The 20,836-nt window shown below is 38.3% G+C and overlaps 1 protein-coding gene across 1 annotated transcript in view; it reads left to right on the plus strand.

Annotated features, from left to right (window-relative positions):
* Positions 1-20,836, plus strand: part of SMCHD1 (structural maintenance of chromosomes flexible hinge domain containing 1) — a 181,109-nt gene that overhangs the window by 115,749 nt on the left and 44,524 nt on the right. Inside the window, exons 32-42 of the mRNA XM_063453045.1 lie at positions 1,422-1,579; positions 2,585-2,700; positions 3,012-3,073; positions 3,610-3,697; positions 3,819-3,950; positions 7,227-7,379; positions 9,628-9,757; positions 10,022-10,141; positions 12,868-12,953; positions 15,131-15,253; positions 15,468-15,658. Of these exons, the coding sequence (XP_063309115.1) occupies positions 1,422-1,579; positions 2,585-2,700; positions 3,012-3,073; positions 3,610-3,697; positions 3,819-3,950; positions 7,227-7,379; positions 9,628-9,757; positions 10,022-10,141; positions 12,868-12,953; positions 15,131-15,253; positions 15,468-15,658 (1,359 nt within the window). The remainder of the gene's footprint in view (positions 1-1,421; positions 1,580-2,584; positions 2,701-3,011; positions 3,074-3,609; positions 3,698-3,818; positions 3,951-7,226; positions 7,380-9,627; positions 9,758-10,021; positions 10,142-12,867; positions 12,954-15,130; positions 15,254-15,467; positions 15,659-20,836) is intronic.

Here is a 20,836-nt window from a genome sequence, read left to right on the forward strand (position 1 = left end):
GAGGCGGACACTCTCCTGGTGCAGACTCTCTTGTGAAACCTGGCCGACTTCTGCACTCTCCTCTCCCCCCTTTGGACCAGTGAGGGTCCTCCTGGTCCCATGAGGGTCCACCATCACATCTCAACATACCGCCACTAAGAGTGGTAGGGCACCGGGGCGCACTTGATGGTAGCGACCACAGCAGAATCCGCTGCCAAGGCCCACATAGCAACAACACTGGCGAAGCTCGATCTTATCTTTGCCCGATTCTGGGCCATACTAGAGGCAAGACTGGAGTTTCCCCTTAAGAGAATACCTCCAATGATGTGAGAGACTGATAAAGCCATACAGAAAAGTGATTGCTGCTAAAGGTGGTTTTTCAAGCTATTGAAACATAAGGTGTACTTAGTTTTTCACACTTCTCCATTTTGGCTTTACTTTTGTTAAAGGGACACTATAGTCACCAGAACAACTACAGCTGAAACTGCTTGTTTCGGAGAATGCAGTGTTTACATTACAGCCTAGTGATAACTTCACTGGCCACTCCTCAGATAGCTGTTAGAGATCCTTCCTGGGTCACGGCTGCCTAAAATGAATCCAAACATTCAGTGTCTCCACCCTCTGCATGCAGACACTGAACTTTCCTCATAGAGATTCATTGATTCAATGTATCTCTATGAGGAGATGCTGATTGGCCAGGGCTGTGTTTGAATCATGCTGGCTCTGCCCCTGATCTGCGTCTTTGTCAGTCTCAGCCAATCCTATGGGGAAGCATTGTGATTGGATCAGGCTGCCACTTCTGCTGATGTCAGCACTCTGCTTGTTTTCTGAGTCTAACAGCATGCAGAGTTACAGCTTTAAGCTTGAATACAGTAAGATTTTTACTATATTTATGGAGGCATGAGGGGCCCAGGGGGGCTAGATGGTGGTTTTAACACTATAGGGTCAGGAATACATGTTTGTGTTCCTTACCCTATAGTGATCCTTTAAGTAAATAAGGACACTGTGTAATATGTAATGTGGTGTTGATCATCTGAGGTTGCATTTACCTAATTTTAAAACCTGTTCATGTATTATATCCTGATATGTAAACCCATACCCATAGAATTCAAAAAGTGTGTACTTACATTTTCCCATGACTGTATATATGTAATACCAGTATACTGCAGGAAAAATCCCTTTAACTCCTTAAGGACATATGACATGTGTGACATGTCATGATTCCCTTTTATTCCAGACGTTTGGTCCTTAAGGGGTTAAAGGGAACTGTCAATTAGCAGGATTTTTATTGACAAGTAGTCTGTAAATGAGATTTTATGTTTTATTTTTTTCCAAGTACTCTTACATTGTTTAATGTCCTTTGTTTAGTTATTTAGTATGTTATAAAACATAATATTTGTTTTAAAATATCAAATTCTCTTTTTTTTTTTTTTTTTATTTAGGGGGGAATACTCCTTGCAGTTTAAAGCGATGCATAACAAATGTTCTTTGGAAAGCCATGTACTAAAGTTAAATATCATCCCAGATCCTGAAAAACCTGTACGTGTTGTTGTTGAATTTCACTCTGGAGCTGAATTAGCAGCTGGAAATACATTTCCTGGTAAGTTCTCCATACAGGCACAATAATGCTCAGACTTTTTAAAATAAAGTTAGTATTTATTTTTAATTTTTTTTATCCTTATTCAAACAAAAGTATTTTCATTGTATTGCATTATCGCCATAAAGGTTTAAACAAAAGGTCCAGTTTTAAAGGGACATACATTACTTTGAGACATCTGTCTCATCCAAAAGCTTTAGCTTTGAATGACACAGTTGCCTCACCCTGCAATCTGCTTCTTTCTTATGCTTTAAACACATGTTAGGAGGACACTGATCTAACTAATCAGTATCCTATCCCTAGAAATGCTGGAAAGGTGCATTGGGCATGTCTGACAGATTTACACATGTGTAGTTGAATACTGTCTTCATCTTGCAACATCCTGATAGGAGGGGGAACGGGGGTCTGATCAGTGGGATCATGCACAGCAGACTTCGGTGTGAGCTTTCTCTCTCTAGCTGGTGCACAATGATGCCCTGTTTATAGTATATTTTAGAAATGTTTATTACATATTTTTCACAGTTAGTCTTGCTTTATTTTTGTTTGTATATTTGTTCTAAAGTTTTTGCTTGCTGGTTTAAAAAATTGTAAGGTCATGCATGTCCTTTTTATTGTCCCGTTTTTAGAACCAGGGGACTGCTGGTAAGGGGGGACAGTTGTCCTCACAACACTAATTATCTGCAGGCTAAAAGCAACTGGAGATGCACTGGGCTGTCTGTTGAGTATTGGGAAGCAGGGAGGATTTGTTTAGTTATTTTATTTTTTTTATACCGCAGCACTGTGTGGGTTTGTATTCGCACTGATGGCAAACAATTTTAGTGATCTTCAGGCCTTTTGCAAGGTGACCGCACTATCACGCTGCTAAACTATACAGAGTAATAATAATTTCTCACCAATGGTAATGAAAAAAAGAGGGTTTGTGAAATAGCAATGAAATATCAAGAAACATGATTGTTATTGAGAAAATACCTTTGTGAGATATATATTTTTTTATTTTTTTTCATTTAGATTTTGTGGTTCGTGTTGTCTCTGAGGATGACAAAATCATTAAGAATCTTAACCCAGTTGACTGCTCCATGAGAATGTGGAAGTATCAGACACCTGGAGCAAAACCTCCAGCTAATGTGAGCTGTTCAAATATTGATGTTTGTGCAGGAAAAATAAGGAAATGTTTATTGTGTTTCGTACCACATTGTTAGAAAAATTGTCATTTAATTATTTTTTTCCCTTAACTTGATATTTTATTTTCAAAAGCTCAGGTGATGTTTCCCTGTAATTGTGCTAGCTTATTAATTGAACCCCACAAATTAAGTGGGGTATAAGCCCCCCTGGGGAGCTAAAATGGTAATGGCCAAATGAGAGCAAATCATTTTGTAAATACCAATGATAGATATTCATATTTAAATTTATATCTTTTTTTTTTTTTTTTAATTAGGCAACATCATTCCTTTGCAGCAAAGCCAGAGATGGTGATAAGGATGGCTGCTTTTATTTCAGGTATGCAAGACTTTTATTTTCTTTCCCCGCATACCCTAAGGAATACACCACTCAAATTTTTTTTTAACTATGCCCCCATTCAACGGCTAAGATGTATATTCTATGTACAAACTTTAATAAAATGCAAATTTAAAAAAAAAACAACTTTTTTTTAACACTGAACAGATGGACGATACAGGGGATTCAAGGCACAATAAAAACCTCAATGAGTCTTCAACTGCACTCTTTGTCTTCCCAGGTGCAACATACACTCCTACCGCACGCAGCTCAACATACTACATACATTTACCCACATGCAGCTTTATACACCTGGTACTGTCAGCCATTCAGTTTATCTAAACACAGAGGTTATTTTTAGACATAATATCCAAGTTGGCACCAAGGAGATCTGTTAGTGTCAAACCATGAAGCAGTGCCATGAGACATCTGGCACAAAAAAAACACTACAATAGGCTGTTGTGGCTATGGTGCTTAGAATAGCCCTGTCAGATAGAATGGATTTGCTGACCTATTGCATTTGTTTTTACTTTTTCAAGGGATAAAAGGATACCAGACCGCATTGGAAAATACCGTATCCAGTTTGTATTTATGGTTGAGAAGAACCTAACACTTTACAGTGAACAGGTTGGTCCATCTTTATTAAATATTATTTTAGATACTTGCCTATAGTAAGGTGTTTTCCCTATTTATTTAATTTTTTTTTGCTTTCTGTGATAAAAATATGTTTTTCTCTTCTTTTGTTTAGTTTACGATAGATGTTGTTCCAAATGTGCCTGTGAAGTTGGTGCCGCACCCACAGCCTGCTACGCCAGCAGTTTCTAATGTAACGGATGAATCTAGCCGAACCTTGGTTAAGAATCTGTGGCTCAAGATTGTGGTTAAGTTATTAATCTTATTTTTTTTTCTTTTTAATATGTGCCAAAACCAATTATTTGATGTAGAAACAGAAAAATATATTTTTAAACTTTCTATTAAAAGTTGTTTGGGTCTTGAAAATGTATTAAGCTTTTAAGAAATTCAAGTCTACTTGGCAAAACAGTTTAATTGTTGTTGTTGTTACATTCTAATGGTATACGCAGACCTTTACAGTGAAACTTTCCTCCAAAACGAGTGCTTGTGAAGTATTTACTTCATTGGGTATACATTTCAATCTAAACACTGTGATGGTGAAAACATTATCATGTGTATGGATTGGAAGATATACTTATCTGAGCCCCGAATGAGTCACTGAGCAGACCACAATTCCTAGAATGCTAATGAGATGCTACCCTGTCACTTGAAGGCAAGTAGGCTTAATTCTCTGCCACTCTGGTCCTTTAAGTTGATAGCCTTTAAACTGCTCTGTAAGCATTACATGTTTTTTTTTTCCTTACACATCTACTCACACTTCTCTTGCACTTAATTGATGGATGATGGGACAGGGGGGAGTGGGCAATGGAAATTTCATGGTGGGGGGAAATAATAAATAAAAGGCCTATATACTTCCTAAATTTACATACATATTTATAAAGATTCCTTTTAAAATGCTGACCCCTTGGCTCAATATGATTCAGACGACATTCTCTGGATTTATGGGCAGGGAAAAAAAACAGAATTAATTTACAATTACGATCTAAAAAAAAACCGTATGGAGGGTTAGGAATAGCAACAATTCAGGATTATGCAGATGCAGCCTTATTAGCACATGCGATTGCATCACAAATAAATGACTCTTCATCGGAATGTTGGTTTACAATAGAATTGAAAGATTATAAACCTCAAGATATTTTGACTCAATTCTGGAAACTAGAGAATTCTCTAAAGACTGCAAATAAAACATACGTAATAAAATGCACCTCTTAATTATATTTTGCCAAACTGGTTTAAATTTAAAAATAAAAGTAAGATAAATGATAAAGTGATAGCCTGTTTACCCTTAAAAATAATCAGTGGTTTAATAGAAAATATAGATTTATCATTATGGATAGATAAAGGAATAATGGAAATTCAGCACCTAATAGAATGGAATAAGATAGTATTTCTCTAAACTTCAAAAATAATTTAATCTCACGGATCATGAGATATTAGATATATTAGAGTTAAGGGATTTCTAAATGACAAGCTGTTTTATAACGACAATTGACTAGCAGTTAAATTCTGGATACAATTTTCAAACAGAATGACCAAATACCTTAAAATAATTAGAATATATAAAAGACACACCACCAATTTCCATAATTAGATGGGAAAAAAATCTACAGATTCAGATTAATATAGAAGAGTGGAATAATGCAATAAACCTGTGTTATAGATCAATACACTGTCTGAACCGAAATGAAATGCAATACACCCTCTTATCAATAAAATATCCAAATGCCTCTAAAAAGTGTTGGAGTTGTGTTTTTGAACATGCTAATCACATGCATATATGGTGGTCAGGTTTAAAAAAAAACACAGACAGTATGGCTTGATATTTCTCAAAGACTAACCAAAAGATTTATAAATGAATGGAATTTAACTTCCGATAGTGTATTATTACACTTAAACTTCCCAAATCAAGAGAAACAAATTATAGTACATATTCTAACAGCAGTAAAACTTCTAAATGCAAGGAATTGGAAATCTGAAAAAAATCCAACTTGGCAAGAAATAAAAAATCAAATAATTGTACAGTTATAAATGGAGAAAGGAATATCTTATCAAATAAATTGGAACAAAAAAATCAAGATTTTTGATTGCAATGGTTGAACATCATATATAAATATGAATTATACATTTGATATTTTATTGGATTAAATGAAAAAGAACCAAATCAACTTGTGAATTTCCAGAAATTTTAAAAGAGATGGGATAGGGGACAGAAGGAAAAAGGAGAAGTGGGGGGTGGGGGAGGGAGACATGATGGAGGAATTGAAGGGTAAGGAATAGGGAGAATAATGATGGGAAAGATGAGAAGAGATGTATGCTTATAATGCCTCCCTTCTTTCTTTCCGTCCTTCTCTTTCTTTCTCTTTACCTTTTCAACCTTTGTGATAAACCAGACTGCCGAGCCACATTGTCTCCCATTTATTTATTTATTCTTGTATGTTATTTTATGTTTTATCTATCTGAAATTGGATGTATTCGTATTATTATGTTAAACAAGATATTCAATAGCGTGATTTGTATAAGAAATTAAAGAAAACAGAAGAAAAAAAAATGGATGGATGATGCAAATGATGGGCCAATAGGACAGTGAACAGTTTTGTTTGTAGTGGAACCATGGTGATTATTTGAAGGATTGGTAGTGGGTTTTTTCGGGTGGGTGGGGTAGTAAATGAAAATGTTTTTTTTAAAGAAAATCATATGAAATAAACAAACACGATTTTTTTGTTTGCTTTTGTCTATAGTTTTAGATATCATGAAGTTACAGCAGTATAGTACCATCTCTTTTTGTACTAACTGTACAGTCTGTAGCATCCGATACTGGGAGATCTGTCATCTGGCTTGGAGTTTATTAGTACCAAGGTGACAGATTATGCAACTGAGTAGATTGTATGCCAATGCTTATACATAGCAGTAGCCTATCCATTCAAAGAGAGACCATAGTTAAATTCGTTCACACTATACCAGATCCAGCAAAGCATCCATTAGGCTTCTTAAGTGAATGCCAACCACAGGACTTGGAGGGGAGGGGGGGGGGGGAGAGGAGGAGGAGGAGGATTCACCTTGGAAAATAATGTTGTTAATATGGACATAGCAATTGGAAAATATGGATTGCTCTAATGTTAAATCTTTAACCCATTTTCTTTTTTTAACCTTTTAACAACTACTATATAAATGTCATCCCGATTTTCTATTTCCTGTTAAAAATAACTTGGATTTAAACAATTCTTGTTTATTAGTCCTTACTTTATTAATCATATGTATCACATATGGATGTACAAATGTATAATTTGTCATGTAATTTCATACAGAATGGGAATTGTAAATGTTTTGTATACTATGTATATCTCCCCCCCCTCCCCCCCATATATTTAGTGCCTTCACTTGCCTTTATTACCAATACAATCAATCTTATAGCTATTCACTATAATTTATCCCACCTCTGGATTGTTCAGGTATTGTTTATTCCATGTATTATGTCTGCACATATTTCCTTATTTGAATGCTCTTGTTTGCTCTTACCTTGTAGGATGAGCACAATAATGTGTCTGGGTCCAATTTGAATGGAAAAATCATTGCGAAGATTATATGTTCCACAGACGATGATACAGAGATTCCTCAGTTTGAATCCAAACTTGATCAGATTGAGTTCCCCTTCAAAAATGGATCAGCTGAAATCAATGTGAGTATCACACTTCAAAGCACTTGTTTTATTAGATATCGATATTGTTATATGAAACTTGATCACTGAAAGGCATTGTATGAATTATGTACAGAGTGTGGCACTTTATTCAAGATGTTACAGAAATGTGTCAGATTAAATCTAATTTTCAACTCTATATTAAGTTATAAGGATACCTATAGTGCTTGCATAAATACACATTGAATGTGTAATATTTTTTTGCCACAAACATTAGAGGGGAATTCTATGCAACTTAGCCAGTACAGGTCTGTGAACATGTTACGAGGACCGCTGGAGGTTGATTAGCAAAATTCCAACCTAGATGGCTCTGAGCTAAACCAGTTTAAATGAGTTTAAATTAAACAGAACGTTTTGAGGGTTGCATAAGTGTTCAGTATCATTGCAATAAACCTCTAAGGGAACACTGATCCAAAAATTCCTTTAGAAGTCAAATAATTGTTTAATGCTGTCTATCTGTGTGCAGTTAAAGTATCACATTATTTCACAATAAATACATAGATCATGTTTAAACAATTATCTTGAAGATAACTAGTGTGATAGCAAAATAAATCTGGAAAAAGTTCTGTTGTGTTGTCTATTATTAAAATGACAGTTTTCTACTCTTAAAAATGAAAAGACTCGCTAAGACCCACTTTTCTTTTGGAAAAGAGGAGGAGGCAACTGGATCCTTTAGGGAAGTTGTTGCTTAAGATAATAATAAACATGTGGGGAAAGGCTATCTGTCTGACTGGTTTAAAATCTAGAACCTGGTGGGCGGGGCCTGATCGCCGAGCTGAGCGGACGCCTATTGACACAGCTCCTGCTCTTACCGGCAAATATTGCGGAAAAACGGCAAACTACAACATGTGCACGACGCATAAGGGCTATCAAGCTACTGATGATACTCAGGTGCTTCTACTGGTACCAAACATGCCACCTTTAAAGCGAGACTCACCCGAGCACCGTATGCGGCCTACAAGCATGGCCGGCGCGGAGGAGACGGCCGCTCTTCCGACACCACACACAGCTTGAATCTTGAGTTTGGGCCCTCGTCTCCCCCCCACTCCCCCTTGGACCGGTGGGGGTCATCACGGTCCCAGGAGACCATTCATGTGCCTCGCGGTTAAAATACCAATGGGTGCTTGCCACACCAAAGATTGCAGAGGTCACAGACGGGCCTTCTCAAGCAACAGACACCCGTTCGACTCTCACACAGCTGGATGATATCTACGAAGCCTTCTGGCTCCGCATCGAAGAGAGACAGCAGTTTTCCCCACTGATCCCACAACCTGCCTCACCTGCTATACCAGAAGCACCCCTGACTCCGCCACTTCGGAGACCCCTGCATCGTGCGACAACATCAATGGCGCCAGAGGCGCCCGCAGCGCAAAAGCCAGAGTCAGGTACAACAAACCAAATAAACTCAGACAGAAGCAGGAAAGTGAGAGGAGGGCAACGCAGCCGCAGCCAGGTGGCCACTTATCTTGCAGGTAAAGCAAATCCCACAGCAGAAGCCCAAGGCTCCAACAGTACAATAGGCTCTAAAATGGCGACGGAAAGGGAAGCATACACTGCCCCAATGAATGGCTGCCCGGGTAACCGGGAAAGAGAAGACCATGAGAGATCCCCAACCAGGGACACAAAGAAGCAGACCAATGCACCTCCAATGCTTTTTCCTTGCTTACACCCAAGCAGACCAGCATAATTGATGTGTATTATTCTTGCTTATACTACATGAGAGCCAATCATGTTACTATACATATTCTCCTGTACCTAGCCTGATGTAAACTTTATTATTCTCCTGTAATACAATCTAACTCTACATACCTACTTAATTCCACAGCAGGGACCCATCAGTAATGTTAGCTTGTTTTTATGTGCAAATACTCATGCTACTGTCTAGCCTGTATCTATATACGCCGATGTGGCGTTCGGTAATGCTATGTACCTACCTGCACAACAAAAATAAAAAAAAATCTGAATGTATTAGAGTGGCCCAATCAAAGCTCTGGGGTTCCTGCAAGTACTGGCATTGGTTTTGTATTTTTGTTGTTTTTTTTTGTTTGCTTGTTTTTTTATTTCAGGAACACTCCATGCATCATAAACACTACAGCCTGCTGTAGTTCCCAGTGCCAGGCTGTAACACAACAAAATGGTGAATTATCCAAGGGTGATGAATACATATGCAATCTATTGTATATAATAAATAATGGAGGGTTTGTTAGTTATTTTTATTTTTTTGTTGCAGAAGCTCATCCTTGCTGAAAATAGTCCTGGAAATGACAGCACTGAATACCAAATCATATTCACTCTTGTATCATCCTCTAAAAAAGAAGTGAAACTGGAGCCATATTGCCTTCCTTTTATGTTTTGCAATGGTATGTCAAAACTATAGCTTCTTGTTTAACTGTTTACTGGAATTACAGCCAAGTGAAACAACATTTCGATCTCTACAGAGATTTGTCAGCTTGAAAAAGATCCGTTTAGATAGAAACATTATTGAATTTACCTGTGATTCCAATAAAGCTGCTGCTGCAGATTATTTCCTTTGGTTACATCAGTTGTTTAACTGTTTACATCACATACACTAATTTTTTTTTTAATACAAACTGCTATAAATGTGTTTTGGTTTTTTGTTCCAGATGTAAAGAAACGACAGCAGATTGTAAAACTGACCAAGGTGAAAGATCGGCTTTCCCAATCAATGGAAGTTTACAAATGTCTCTTTGAAACAACAGAACAGCTTATTAAGGAAATAAAGTGTAAGTTTTACCATTTGTGAAACCATTTTTCAGTAACCATTGAAGTGCTATATTGTGAAGCATAAAAGTAATCACTAATAAAATCTTCAGTAACCATTGAGATGCTATAATGTGAAGCATAAAACTAATTCATTTTAAGAATACGGGTAAACTGATATATATTTTTTTTTATATATATAAAACAAAAACAACTAAATTGTACTTTATGCATATTTGTAGACCTCAAATGTAGAAATATTGTATTTCTTTTATCAGCAAACATATGGTTCAATTACCCCTAACACCCATAAAGGAATAAAAATAACAATGTAATATTGTGCGGTGTTATAAAATAATTATGGTTTGATGAAATACACTCATAATATTAAGAGTCAACTATATCTGGCTGTGAGAATAGAGCACCTTTTGTCGTGAGAATAGAGCACCTTTTGTCTTAAAGGTTCCTCCACATCTCCTGGTTCCCAGGGCCATGCTCTGATAGGGAAAGAAAACACACTAAACATTTCCAGTAGTGTGATGCATTTCATAAATGTAGTTCACACGCAATTCTATGCAGAGATACTCATGTGGGAAAGAGCCTCTTGGGACTGGCTCAAAGTACTGTAGAACTATGTTACTAAGGAGTAACAATAGCGGTGAGACTGAGACTTCAGGCACAGAGCTTTAATCAAAATGCTTTTGTTTCTATAATTAGAAATCAGCACTAAATACGATATAAAGTTAGTCTAGGTAGATGCAACGTGTCAAACATAAATCCACATAAATGACAAAACACACATTTTCCCTGCAGAACATTACTCAGAGCATAATACTGCCTCCACTGGCCTACCTTCTTCACTGTAGAACATCCTATTTTAACATGTATTGTATTTTAACGTGTATAGAAAGACGAGAAGAGAGGTTATGATACAAATATTTAAATACGAAAAAAGAAAATAACCCCCTTGCGGGGATACGATAAGTGTGTCCAGATAGTATCTCGATAGGGGGTAACCCTTGTATTGTATACAAAAAGAGAGAGTAGATGGTGTAAACCAAAGACCAGTGGTCTAGGTAACACCGGTGAGATACTAGGCTCTGCTGTCTGTTAAAATTGTAATCTTTAATTAGGTATACATAATCATGAACAAGCAATAAAACATAAAGAAAAAAATACTAAATAGACAAATAGAAAAACACCAAAGTGGTAAAACAGAAAGAGGAGATATTAAGGGGCTCAGGGAGTAATGGGAGAGGTATCAACTTAGACCAATGTATTCTAGATATATACCTCAATGATAGGAAATATAAGTGGTAGATGACAATGACTAATCTACTAACCGGCTAAATGCGTAGACAAAACCAAACCCTAAGGTGCTGGTTAAGGAAGCATACGCTAGTGTGACACATTGCTTAGGGAGTGCAGCGTAGAGCCACAATCGTGTGTACTCATATGGAAGTATAGAGACAATGGGGTCTCAACAAAATATACACTTGCGGGTGCTGCAATAAGCAGTGTAGCATACAGGTAAATGTGGCCATAAGTAAGGCACTAAGTGCTAGTGGGACCAACAGCAGTAAGATATATATGATATGGTTCCCCAGTAGCATTCAAATGCTGGGGAACCATATCATATATATCTTACTGCTGTTGGTCCCACTAGCACTTAGTGCCTTACTTATGGCCACATTTACCTGTATGCTACACTGCTTATTGCAGCACCCGCAAGTGTATATTTTGTTGAGACCCCATTGTCTCTATACTTCCATATGAGTACACACGATTGTGGCTCTACGCTGCACTCCCTAAGCAATGTGTCACACTAGCGTATGCTTCCTTAACCAGCACCTTAGGGTTTGGTTTTGTCTACGCATTTAGCCGGTTAGTAGATTAGTCATTGTCATCTACCACTTATATTTCCTATCATTGAGGTATATATCTAGAATACATTGGTCTAAGTTGATACCTCTCCCATTACTCCCTGAGCCCCTTAATATCTCCTCTTTCTGTTTTACCACTTTGGTGTTTTTCTATTTGTCTATTTAGTATTTTTTTCTTTATGTTTTATTGCTTGTTCATGATTATGTATACCTAATTAAAGATTACAATTTTAACAGACAGCAGAGCCTAGTATCTCACCGGTGTTACCTAGACCACTGGTCTTTGGTTTACACCATCTACTCTAAATATTTAAATACACAAAGGGAATCAACACAGTAAAGGATAAGACTATATATTTTAAGAAGAAATTAATTAGAGGGGAAAAGGTTTTTTTATTGAGAAGGTAGTGGATGCATGGTGTAGCCTTCCAGCTGAAGTAGTAGAGGTTAACACATTGATGGAGTTTAAGCATACGTAGGATGAAAGTATTTAGAAAATTGAGTAGACTAGATGGGACGAATGGTTCTTCTCTACCATCACATTCTATGAGTCCTAATGACGGTCACTAGAGATGTTACTAGACAGTCATGTTTACTATATATTTATTTTAATTTTATTTTTTTATTGTTCTTTTAGGGCAGGAGGAAGGGGGTTAATGTTGTGTTTTGTTTGTTTGTTGTTACACACCAGAACAACTACATTAAGCTGTAGTAGTTCTGGTTACTATAGGCTCCCTTTAATGTTGTGGCTGATCAATATATTTTTGCATTTGGTATAATGGAATTAAATTAATTTGACCGGAAGAGGAGAATTTACAATTATGTCTGCATCTTTATAACATTTTACATATATTTCTATTTTATAGGTCAAGCAGATGAAGCTAAAGCCAAAGAATCTCATCTAATGAGTGAATTAAAGAAAAAACAAATTGAGATTCCACGTCAAAATCAGGTGTGTATACATAAAATAAGTTTTGAACCTCATGAGTTCTTGCCTGTGTTTCTCCCGTACTTGATTTAGGACAGGTAGAAATATGAAACCGTTTTTTTATTTATGATATTATCACATATTAGGAGGTGAGAAGAAGGGAGGTCAAAGCTGACAAATAACATAAGGGCTTATTGTGTCTACCTTATGCATGCTTGACAGTAGGAAATGTGCATCATAAGACTAGTTGTGTACATGAATGAATGGCACGTTTAAACTGTGCCATACAATCAAGAGCAACTTTCCAGGTATCACATGCAGCGGACCAGGGGTGGTTGATATTTGCATACCACCCAATTGTCCTGTTTAGTAGGGACAGTCCCTAGTTTGAGGCCAAATCCCTACGTCCCGCTTTTCTGTCTTAATATCCCTCTTTTCCATGAGCTTAATATTGTAGGTGTGTCTAAGTGTTTACAGAGCTCCACAGCAATAATACTCACAGTAATGTGTCTTACACATCCGTTTTTTGTTTTTGTTTTTTTTAACCCCAAGAATTCAAAGTGTATATTAAAGGCCAGAGCAGCTGAGTTTGAAGCAGAGGTGAATAGGAACATTTTTCCAGTTTGACAACTTTCCCCTAAATTTTAAATTAACTTTGGTTTCCCAACAATAGTCTTATTAGTTTTCCAGAGTGAACTTGTACTGTTTATTTTTTTTAACCATAGTTAATAGTTGTGACTAAATTACTTATTTTTCCTCAGAATAATTAAATTTTTTACTTGTCCACTTTTATACAGTGGTATTGTACTTGTATGAGAGAGCTTTATTTATAAAAGCGTGATTAGTCACTCCACAGAATACTTTGACACAGCTCCAGAATCTTTTGCCAGTGTGCTTTACAGCACTCGATCCGATGCTTGGCATTTTGCCTTGGGTATGTGGAAACCCATTCCCTGAAGCTCCGGCCGCACAGTTTTTTTGCGGATATTAATGCCAGTGGAAGTTTGGAATTCTTCAGCTATGGAATCAGCAGAGCATTGGTGAATTTTACGCACCGTGCACCTCAGCACTCTGTGACCCTGCTCTGTGACTTTTCGTGGTCTTCCACTTTGGGGTTGAGTTGCTGTTGCTAAACACTTCCACTTTCCAATAATACCACTTACAGTTGACCGTGGAATATCTAGCAGGGATGAAATTTCACAAACTGACATGCAAAGGTGGCATTCTATCACAATACCACATTTAAAATTCACTGAGCTTTTCAAAACAACCCATTTTTATTTACCACTGTTGGTAAATGCAAAGGTGATTTTATACACTTGTGGCAGTAGGTCCGATTAAAACACCTGAATTCAGTTTTAAAAAAAAGAGGTGTCGCAATACTTTTGTCCATAGAGTGTATGTAAAGTGGCATTGATAAGGTTAGTTATGGGGTAGGTTATCTGGTGAGTGCATCTGTTGCTTGGGACTGGAGCTGACTGTGGGCTGGGTGCAGGTTGCGAGCCACCAAAATACAGGATGAGTGGGGAATATATTTGCAGAGGGCACTGTAAGACTGTCAGCCAGTTCCTGAAACTTTAATGTAGCAGGGAATAGCACCCTCTTTTCTTCCCTAATTGCTGTGGTGTTTTTCAGCAATTGTGACAAAGTTATTGAGACATGAACAGAGAATACATTTCGTGATAAAATGGTATTAGAGATGACATTTGGGCAATGTTATAAAGTTATAGAAAGGTTAGGCTATATGTGGTTTGGTTAATTTTTTTTTTAAATATATGCCTTTTGAGCTTTAAGTAAACACCACGGCCTAATCCATGGAAAATGTATACATTTTGTCTGTTATTATTGTGGGTCTCTTCATTGCCTCATATGCATATTGGGACCGTTTTTCTCTGGTAATTCTTAGTGTGTTTCTTGAATTCATGTGCAAACCCTGGGTTTCTCAATTATAAACTACTTAAAATTCTGCAATTGCAATGCCATTTATGTTAACTCTAATATTTTCTAACTACTTTAAACATTAATGAGTTTGTCATATATTTTCTTGACTTAAAGACTAATTAAATATCCATAAAATACACATAATAGCTTTTATGTTACGAATTTAAAATATATTCTACTTTAAATAACATTTCAAGTCCAGTTTCATTTGTACTGAATACATTGCAGTGACCAAATCCCAACTACGGTATTGCTTACAGGTTGTACAAATTGATGCTACGATAAAACAGAAGATGTCACAAAGAGACTCTCTACTGATTCAACCTAGAAGGATTTGTACTCTTCCAACATGCTCAAATGTCAATGCTGATGTCTTAGGGAAGGTAAAGTTTTTAATAATGTATATATTTTTTAAAACCATGTTTATTAAGACATTTATCCTTTGATTCAAGATTTGTAGGTACCCCCTCGATTAGCCTGTAATATGTACTATGTGTGTAGTAACTGTTGAACTAGGGTATTTTAGTAAAGACATTTTAAATTGTCTTTGTGGAGAATATTAAGTGGTTTTGCTCCTTTACACTTGTTTATTTACAGATTGCTCATTTAGCACAAATTGAAGATCCTGAAGTTGCAAAAGTAATTTCATGGCATCTTGCTAGTGACATGGACTGTGTGGTGACCCTGACAACAGAGGCTGCTCGCACGATTTATAATGAGACACAGGGCCGTCAGCAAGTGCTTCCTCTAGATTCCATCTATCAGAAGAATCTCCCAGACTGGGGCAGGTATTGTATTTTTCTGAAAAATTATATAGGACCTTAGAAAGGGATTTTTGCCGTCTGTTCCAGCATTGCTAATCTATGAAAAATTTCCACTGTCAGAGACTGAGGAAAGAACCCTCTGTGTTAGGGGCTATATATTTATTTCAATTTTATTTTCTTATTGTTCTTTTAGGGCAGGAGGAAGGGGGTTAATGTTGTGTTTTGTCTGTTTGTTTTTTTTAACTCCTCAGAGTCCTTGTGATGATCTTTGCCATCCTAGAAAGCGTGAACTTTAAAGGCACTTAGGCTAATATAGAATGTCTTGTAAGTTTGGAGCAAGCGAGAATAAATCCATAGTTTGTATCCTGGGGCTCACCGTTGAGCTGTGTGGAGCACTGCACAAATCAATAAAAGGTGATTCTCTGGGAGTGGCTCTGAATAGATCCAGATCAATCTCCCTGCGGACAGTGACCAGTGCTGAGCAGTGCAATCTGCCGAACACTGAAAATGTGTGATCAGCAAGAATAGCATGAACATGCAGCATAATAGGAAGATCTCTTTCTTTAATGTTGTACTTGCACTCTATGGTGTGTTCGTTACTGCCTAAGCAAGTGAATCTCTCTGCTGATGTAAGCTAAAGGGAATCCTCTGTATAAGGATTAGTGTTGAGATTGATATGAGGGTTAGTTACAGTTGATGTTAGGGTTGATGTGTGTTTAGGCTCATTTAGGGTTAGGGTTGGTGTTAAGGGTAGTGAGTTAGTTTTAAATAGTGTTGATGTTATCTAGAGCTAAGATAAGCTAGGTTTGGTTTAGCTAGGACTAGAAACAGATTGAATAGCTCCAGCTCCAGCTTTTCAAACGTGGCCGTGACCACTGCACCTGTAGTACTTTCATCATCATCATTTTGCACTTTGAACTTGCACTCTGCCCAGGCGGGGAAGACCGCGGGCATCACTGTTTATATTTTCATAAACCACCTATTTTTCCACTTGGTGGCCATCTTGATTGACAGCACCACTGTGGGCGGAGCCAATCCCTGTTACCAGGAGGAGGGGCTTGGTATCCCCTTATTTGCCGCCGCGCAGAGCGCAGCGGGCGCAGGCGGCACTCCGGCGGCGCGCCAGAGGCGCGCCAGAGGGAAGCCCGTCTGTGCCCGTCCGTGCCCCGGACGGGCGGACCAACGACAATTTAATTACCTCTTATTTGTTTTTATTAATTTTCCCCCCTATTTTTATTCTCTTATTGTTTATCTATTTATCTTTTAATGCTGTTATTTTTATTTTTATTTTTATTTTGGTAATTTTAGCCTGTCTTCAACTGTAAGTGTTACTCTACACATTTTTTGCTATTGATCATTTTTGCTAAAAGTTAAGATCGCATATTTTTGACAATTGGCAAACCTGATCGTTATCTGTTATTGTTATATATAATCTGCAGATTGTGCATCAGTTGTTGAAACCTTGTAGCAACATGAGTAACTTGAATTACTCTGCCTCTGATTTGAAGGCTTTAAATACTAATGGCCCAATAGATATTCGTACTGCCCTCAAATTAAAGAAAAATAAAATATTATCTCACTATGGAAGCTCCCAGATTAAAACTATTCTTAATTTGGCTAGCAACCTTAGCAAGACTAATAATACTCTAAAGAGTAATCATGGCCCGTCTTTTAAGGGTGCTCTATTGAATGCCCGCTCAGCAATTAAAAACGCTGAGGCCATCAATATTGTAATTAAGGATAACAACCTTGATTTTTTGTTTTTAACAGAAACATGGTTTTCTCCCTCAACCCCACCTCGTCTTGATGAACTGGCCCCCCCTGGATATCACATACTTATGTGTAATCGGGCCACAAGAAGAGGCGGGGGGATTGCGATTATTTTTAAAAAACATCTTAAAATCAGTGAAATTGAGATGGAGGTGACATCCTTCACCACATTTGAATATCTCTCTCTCCTATGGCAGCGTACTGAGAGGGAAACGGCAGGTAGAAGACACAGTAGAAGAGAAAATCTTACTGTTTAATTCAGTGATTGTAGAATCAATAGAACTTCTAGCCCCGATGAAAAAAACTTGTCTAGTAAGACAAGTAGATAAAAAAAACCCTCCCTGGTTTAATCAGGTGACCAGGGAGATGAAATGGCGATGTCGAGCAGCTGAAAAACGGTGGAGAAAAGATTACAATACCGACCTTAAATTGGAATATTTAAAATCTTTAAAATTATATAAATCTAGTATTAAAAATACGAAAAAACTATATTTCACAGATAAGATTACAAAAGCGAAAAACTCAGCGGCAGAGCTTTTTCGCACAACAAACCTCTTAGCAAATCCTAACTGTTCGCTTCCTCAAGAAGAAACATCTCAAAAGTTTTGTGAATCCCTTTCTCACTTTTTTAAACAAAAAATTGATCTAATTAGGAGCAACATAGTGGTGGAACCTGATGCAGAAATTTTTACACCCTATGATGGCTCGATGTTCTCGAATTTTAAACCCGTCAGTACATCTGAGATCTTGATCATCCTCAAGTCTCTCAGGGCATCGTCCTCATCGCTGGATCCCTGCACTGCTCAGCTGGTGAAGGATGCCGCTGATGCTTTGGCCCCCTATATTGCAGACATTGTTAGTATGTCATTTGCCACCGGAGTTGTTCCTGGCATTCTGAAGCAGGCTGTGGTTATTCCTCTGCTGAAGACACCAACTGTGCCACGCTCCGAGTTGAGCAACAATCGACCTATTTCCACCTTGCCTTTTTTGGCCAAGATCATCGAGAGAGCGGCGGTATGGCAAATTCAGCCTCACCTGGAATCTAATCACATTCTGGATGACTTCCAATCGGGATTTCGACCTGGTAGAGGGACAGAAACTGCCCTGGTTAAAGTCCACGACGATCTCCTGTGGGCCTTGGACAGAGGGGAGGAAATTGCCCTGGTACTCCTGGATTTATCGGCGGCCTTCGATACCATCGATCATGATAGATTGACAGAGAGGCTACTTACTGTGGCTGGTGTGGATGACAGGGCGCTGGCTTGGGTGACCTCGTTTCTCCACGACAGGGTTCAAAGGGTAAAATTGGGGACATTTTACTCCTCTAACATCTCCCTGACGTGTGGAGTCCCCCAGGTTTCGGCTTTATCTCCAATCCTGTTTAACATCTATATGAGGCCACTGACCCATATCATCCGCCGCCACATGCTTCCCTATCATATCTATGCCGATGATACCCAGTTGTACTTTCGCCTGGCCAAGAAAAAGGAGGATCAAATCAATCTTTCTTCCTGCCTACAGGATATCCAGTCGTGGATGGGAGCCAATTATCTAAAACTTAATGGCTCCAAAACTGAATGCATCATCTTCAGTAACCAGGAGGTGAATAGTATCTTTCCCTCATGGCCGGACTCGTTTTCTCCATCTCCGAGTCCTGCCACCAAGGTCAGAGATCTGGGAGTCATTTTCGACTCCAGGTTGACACTGAAGCCCCAGATTAATCAGGTGGTAAGCTCTTGCCACTACCACCTGAAGCTTCTGAGGTCTATTTTTAGATTCATTACCCCCTCCGATCAAATCTCGGTGGTCAACGCCATCATCGGTAGCCGATTGGACTACTGCAATGCTCTGTACCTTGGACTGCCTCAGAACATCATACACAAGCTACAGTTGATACAGAACGCAGCTGCAAGGCTACTTACGGGTGTGGCCCGCAATGACCATATCACTCCATCATTAAGAGCCTTGCACTGGCTGCCCGTTCGTGAACGGGTTCTGTTTAAAAATGGTTGTTTGGTATATAAGGCAATCCATGGTATGGGACCAGACTATCTGAAGGATAAATTCACACGCTATGCTCCCAGTCGATCCTTGAGATCGGCTGATTTAGCCTTATTGAAGATTCCAAATTTTAAAAAGAAAAAGTGCGGAGGGAGAACGAGTGATGTTCAGGGAGCGCAATTTTGGAACTCCCTGCCTCTGACATTAAGACTTGAGAATGATCTACTGAAGTTCCGCCGGAGCTTAAAAACGGTTTTATTTGCTCAGGCGTATGGGATGACATGAAATTTTTAACTTGGTTCAATGCTGTTGTTTTGCTGGATATTGTTTTGTCTGTTTTTATTGCTGGTATGCGCATCGAGACCCTATGGGTAATAAGACTGCGTTTTCTTAAGAATTTTTAATAAATAAATAATAAATAAATAAATAAATTGTGACGCTGGTCAGTACAGTGACACAGAGAGTGTTACTTCACAAAATTGTAGTGACAGAATGCCAAAACTACTAAACAAAAGTGTATATATTTGCATTATGCCTTTTTTGCTTACAATGATACCCCATGCCTTTCCCCTTAATCCAACCTTTCATATTGCCCATAATCCTGCCCCTAAAACATCCCTTTATCCACTTTAGGGGGATTCCCTCTGATGACATCAGCAGATGGATCACTGAGAGCATTGTCAATAACTAATCTGTCAGTCTGGGGCCATTAATTGTGGCTTCCTTGTGGGATTTCTTGGACAAGCAGGGATTTAGCTTTGCTGGTCTTTTTATTATATGACCATCTATGCTGTCAATAGGCATTAAAGCCTATTCATGATGGTATAGACTGTCACGTGGTCCTTAAATGGTTAATGCTGTTATTTATACATATACATCCTAGGGCAGGGGTAGGCAACCTTTTAGCAGCACTGTGCCGATATAGGATTGTGATGTCCTGTAGCGTGCCGGTCCTATTTTTTTTATAAATCGAGGTGTGTGTGCTGCCGTATTCTGCTTGTGTTTGTACTGTAATTGCTTTGTATCATTGTATTTGTGCGTATATATGCAGGGCTGTCTTTAATAATGACTGGACCCTGGGCAAAGCATTTGCTTAGGGCCCCCTGGACCTTGTCCCCCCCTTCCCAGGCATGCAATCACGTCCTACACCTCAACACAGTGGTGGACCTAAAGTAGAGAGGTGCAAGAATTCTTGGCGGTCTCCCTGTTGCACGGGTGATTAAAAGGTAGATCCCCATCTGTCGTGCAACTCCAGAAATGCATTGACAGCTGGGGCTCTACCATTTACTCATGTTTGCAGGTCTGTATTTAGCACTAAGCAGTTTTTGTGTGTTTTTGTGGAATATGTTTGTATGTGGTGTTGGTGTGATTGCAAGCACACACACACACACACACACACAGAGACATACTGACATACACACAGACATGCTG

This window comes from Pelobates fuscus, chromosome 4 (genome assembly GCF_036172605.1).
Source record: "Pelobates fuscus isolate aPelFus1 chromosome 4, aPelFus1.pri, whole genome shotgun sequence".
Lineage (NCBI taxonomy): Eukaryota > Metazoa > Chordata > Amphibia > Anura > Pelobatidae > Pelobates > Pelobates fuscus.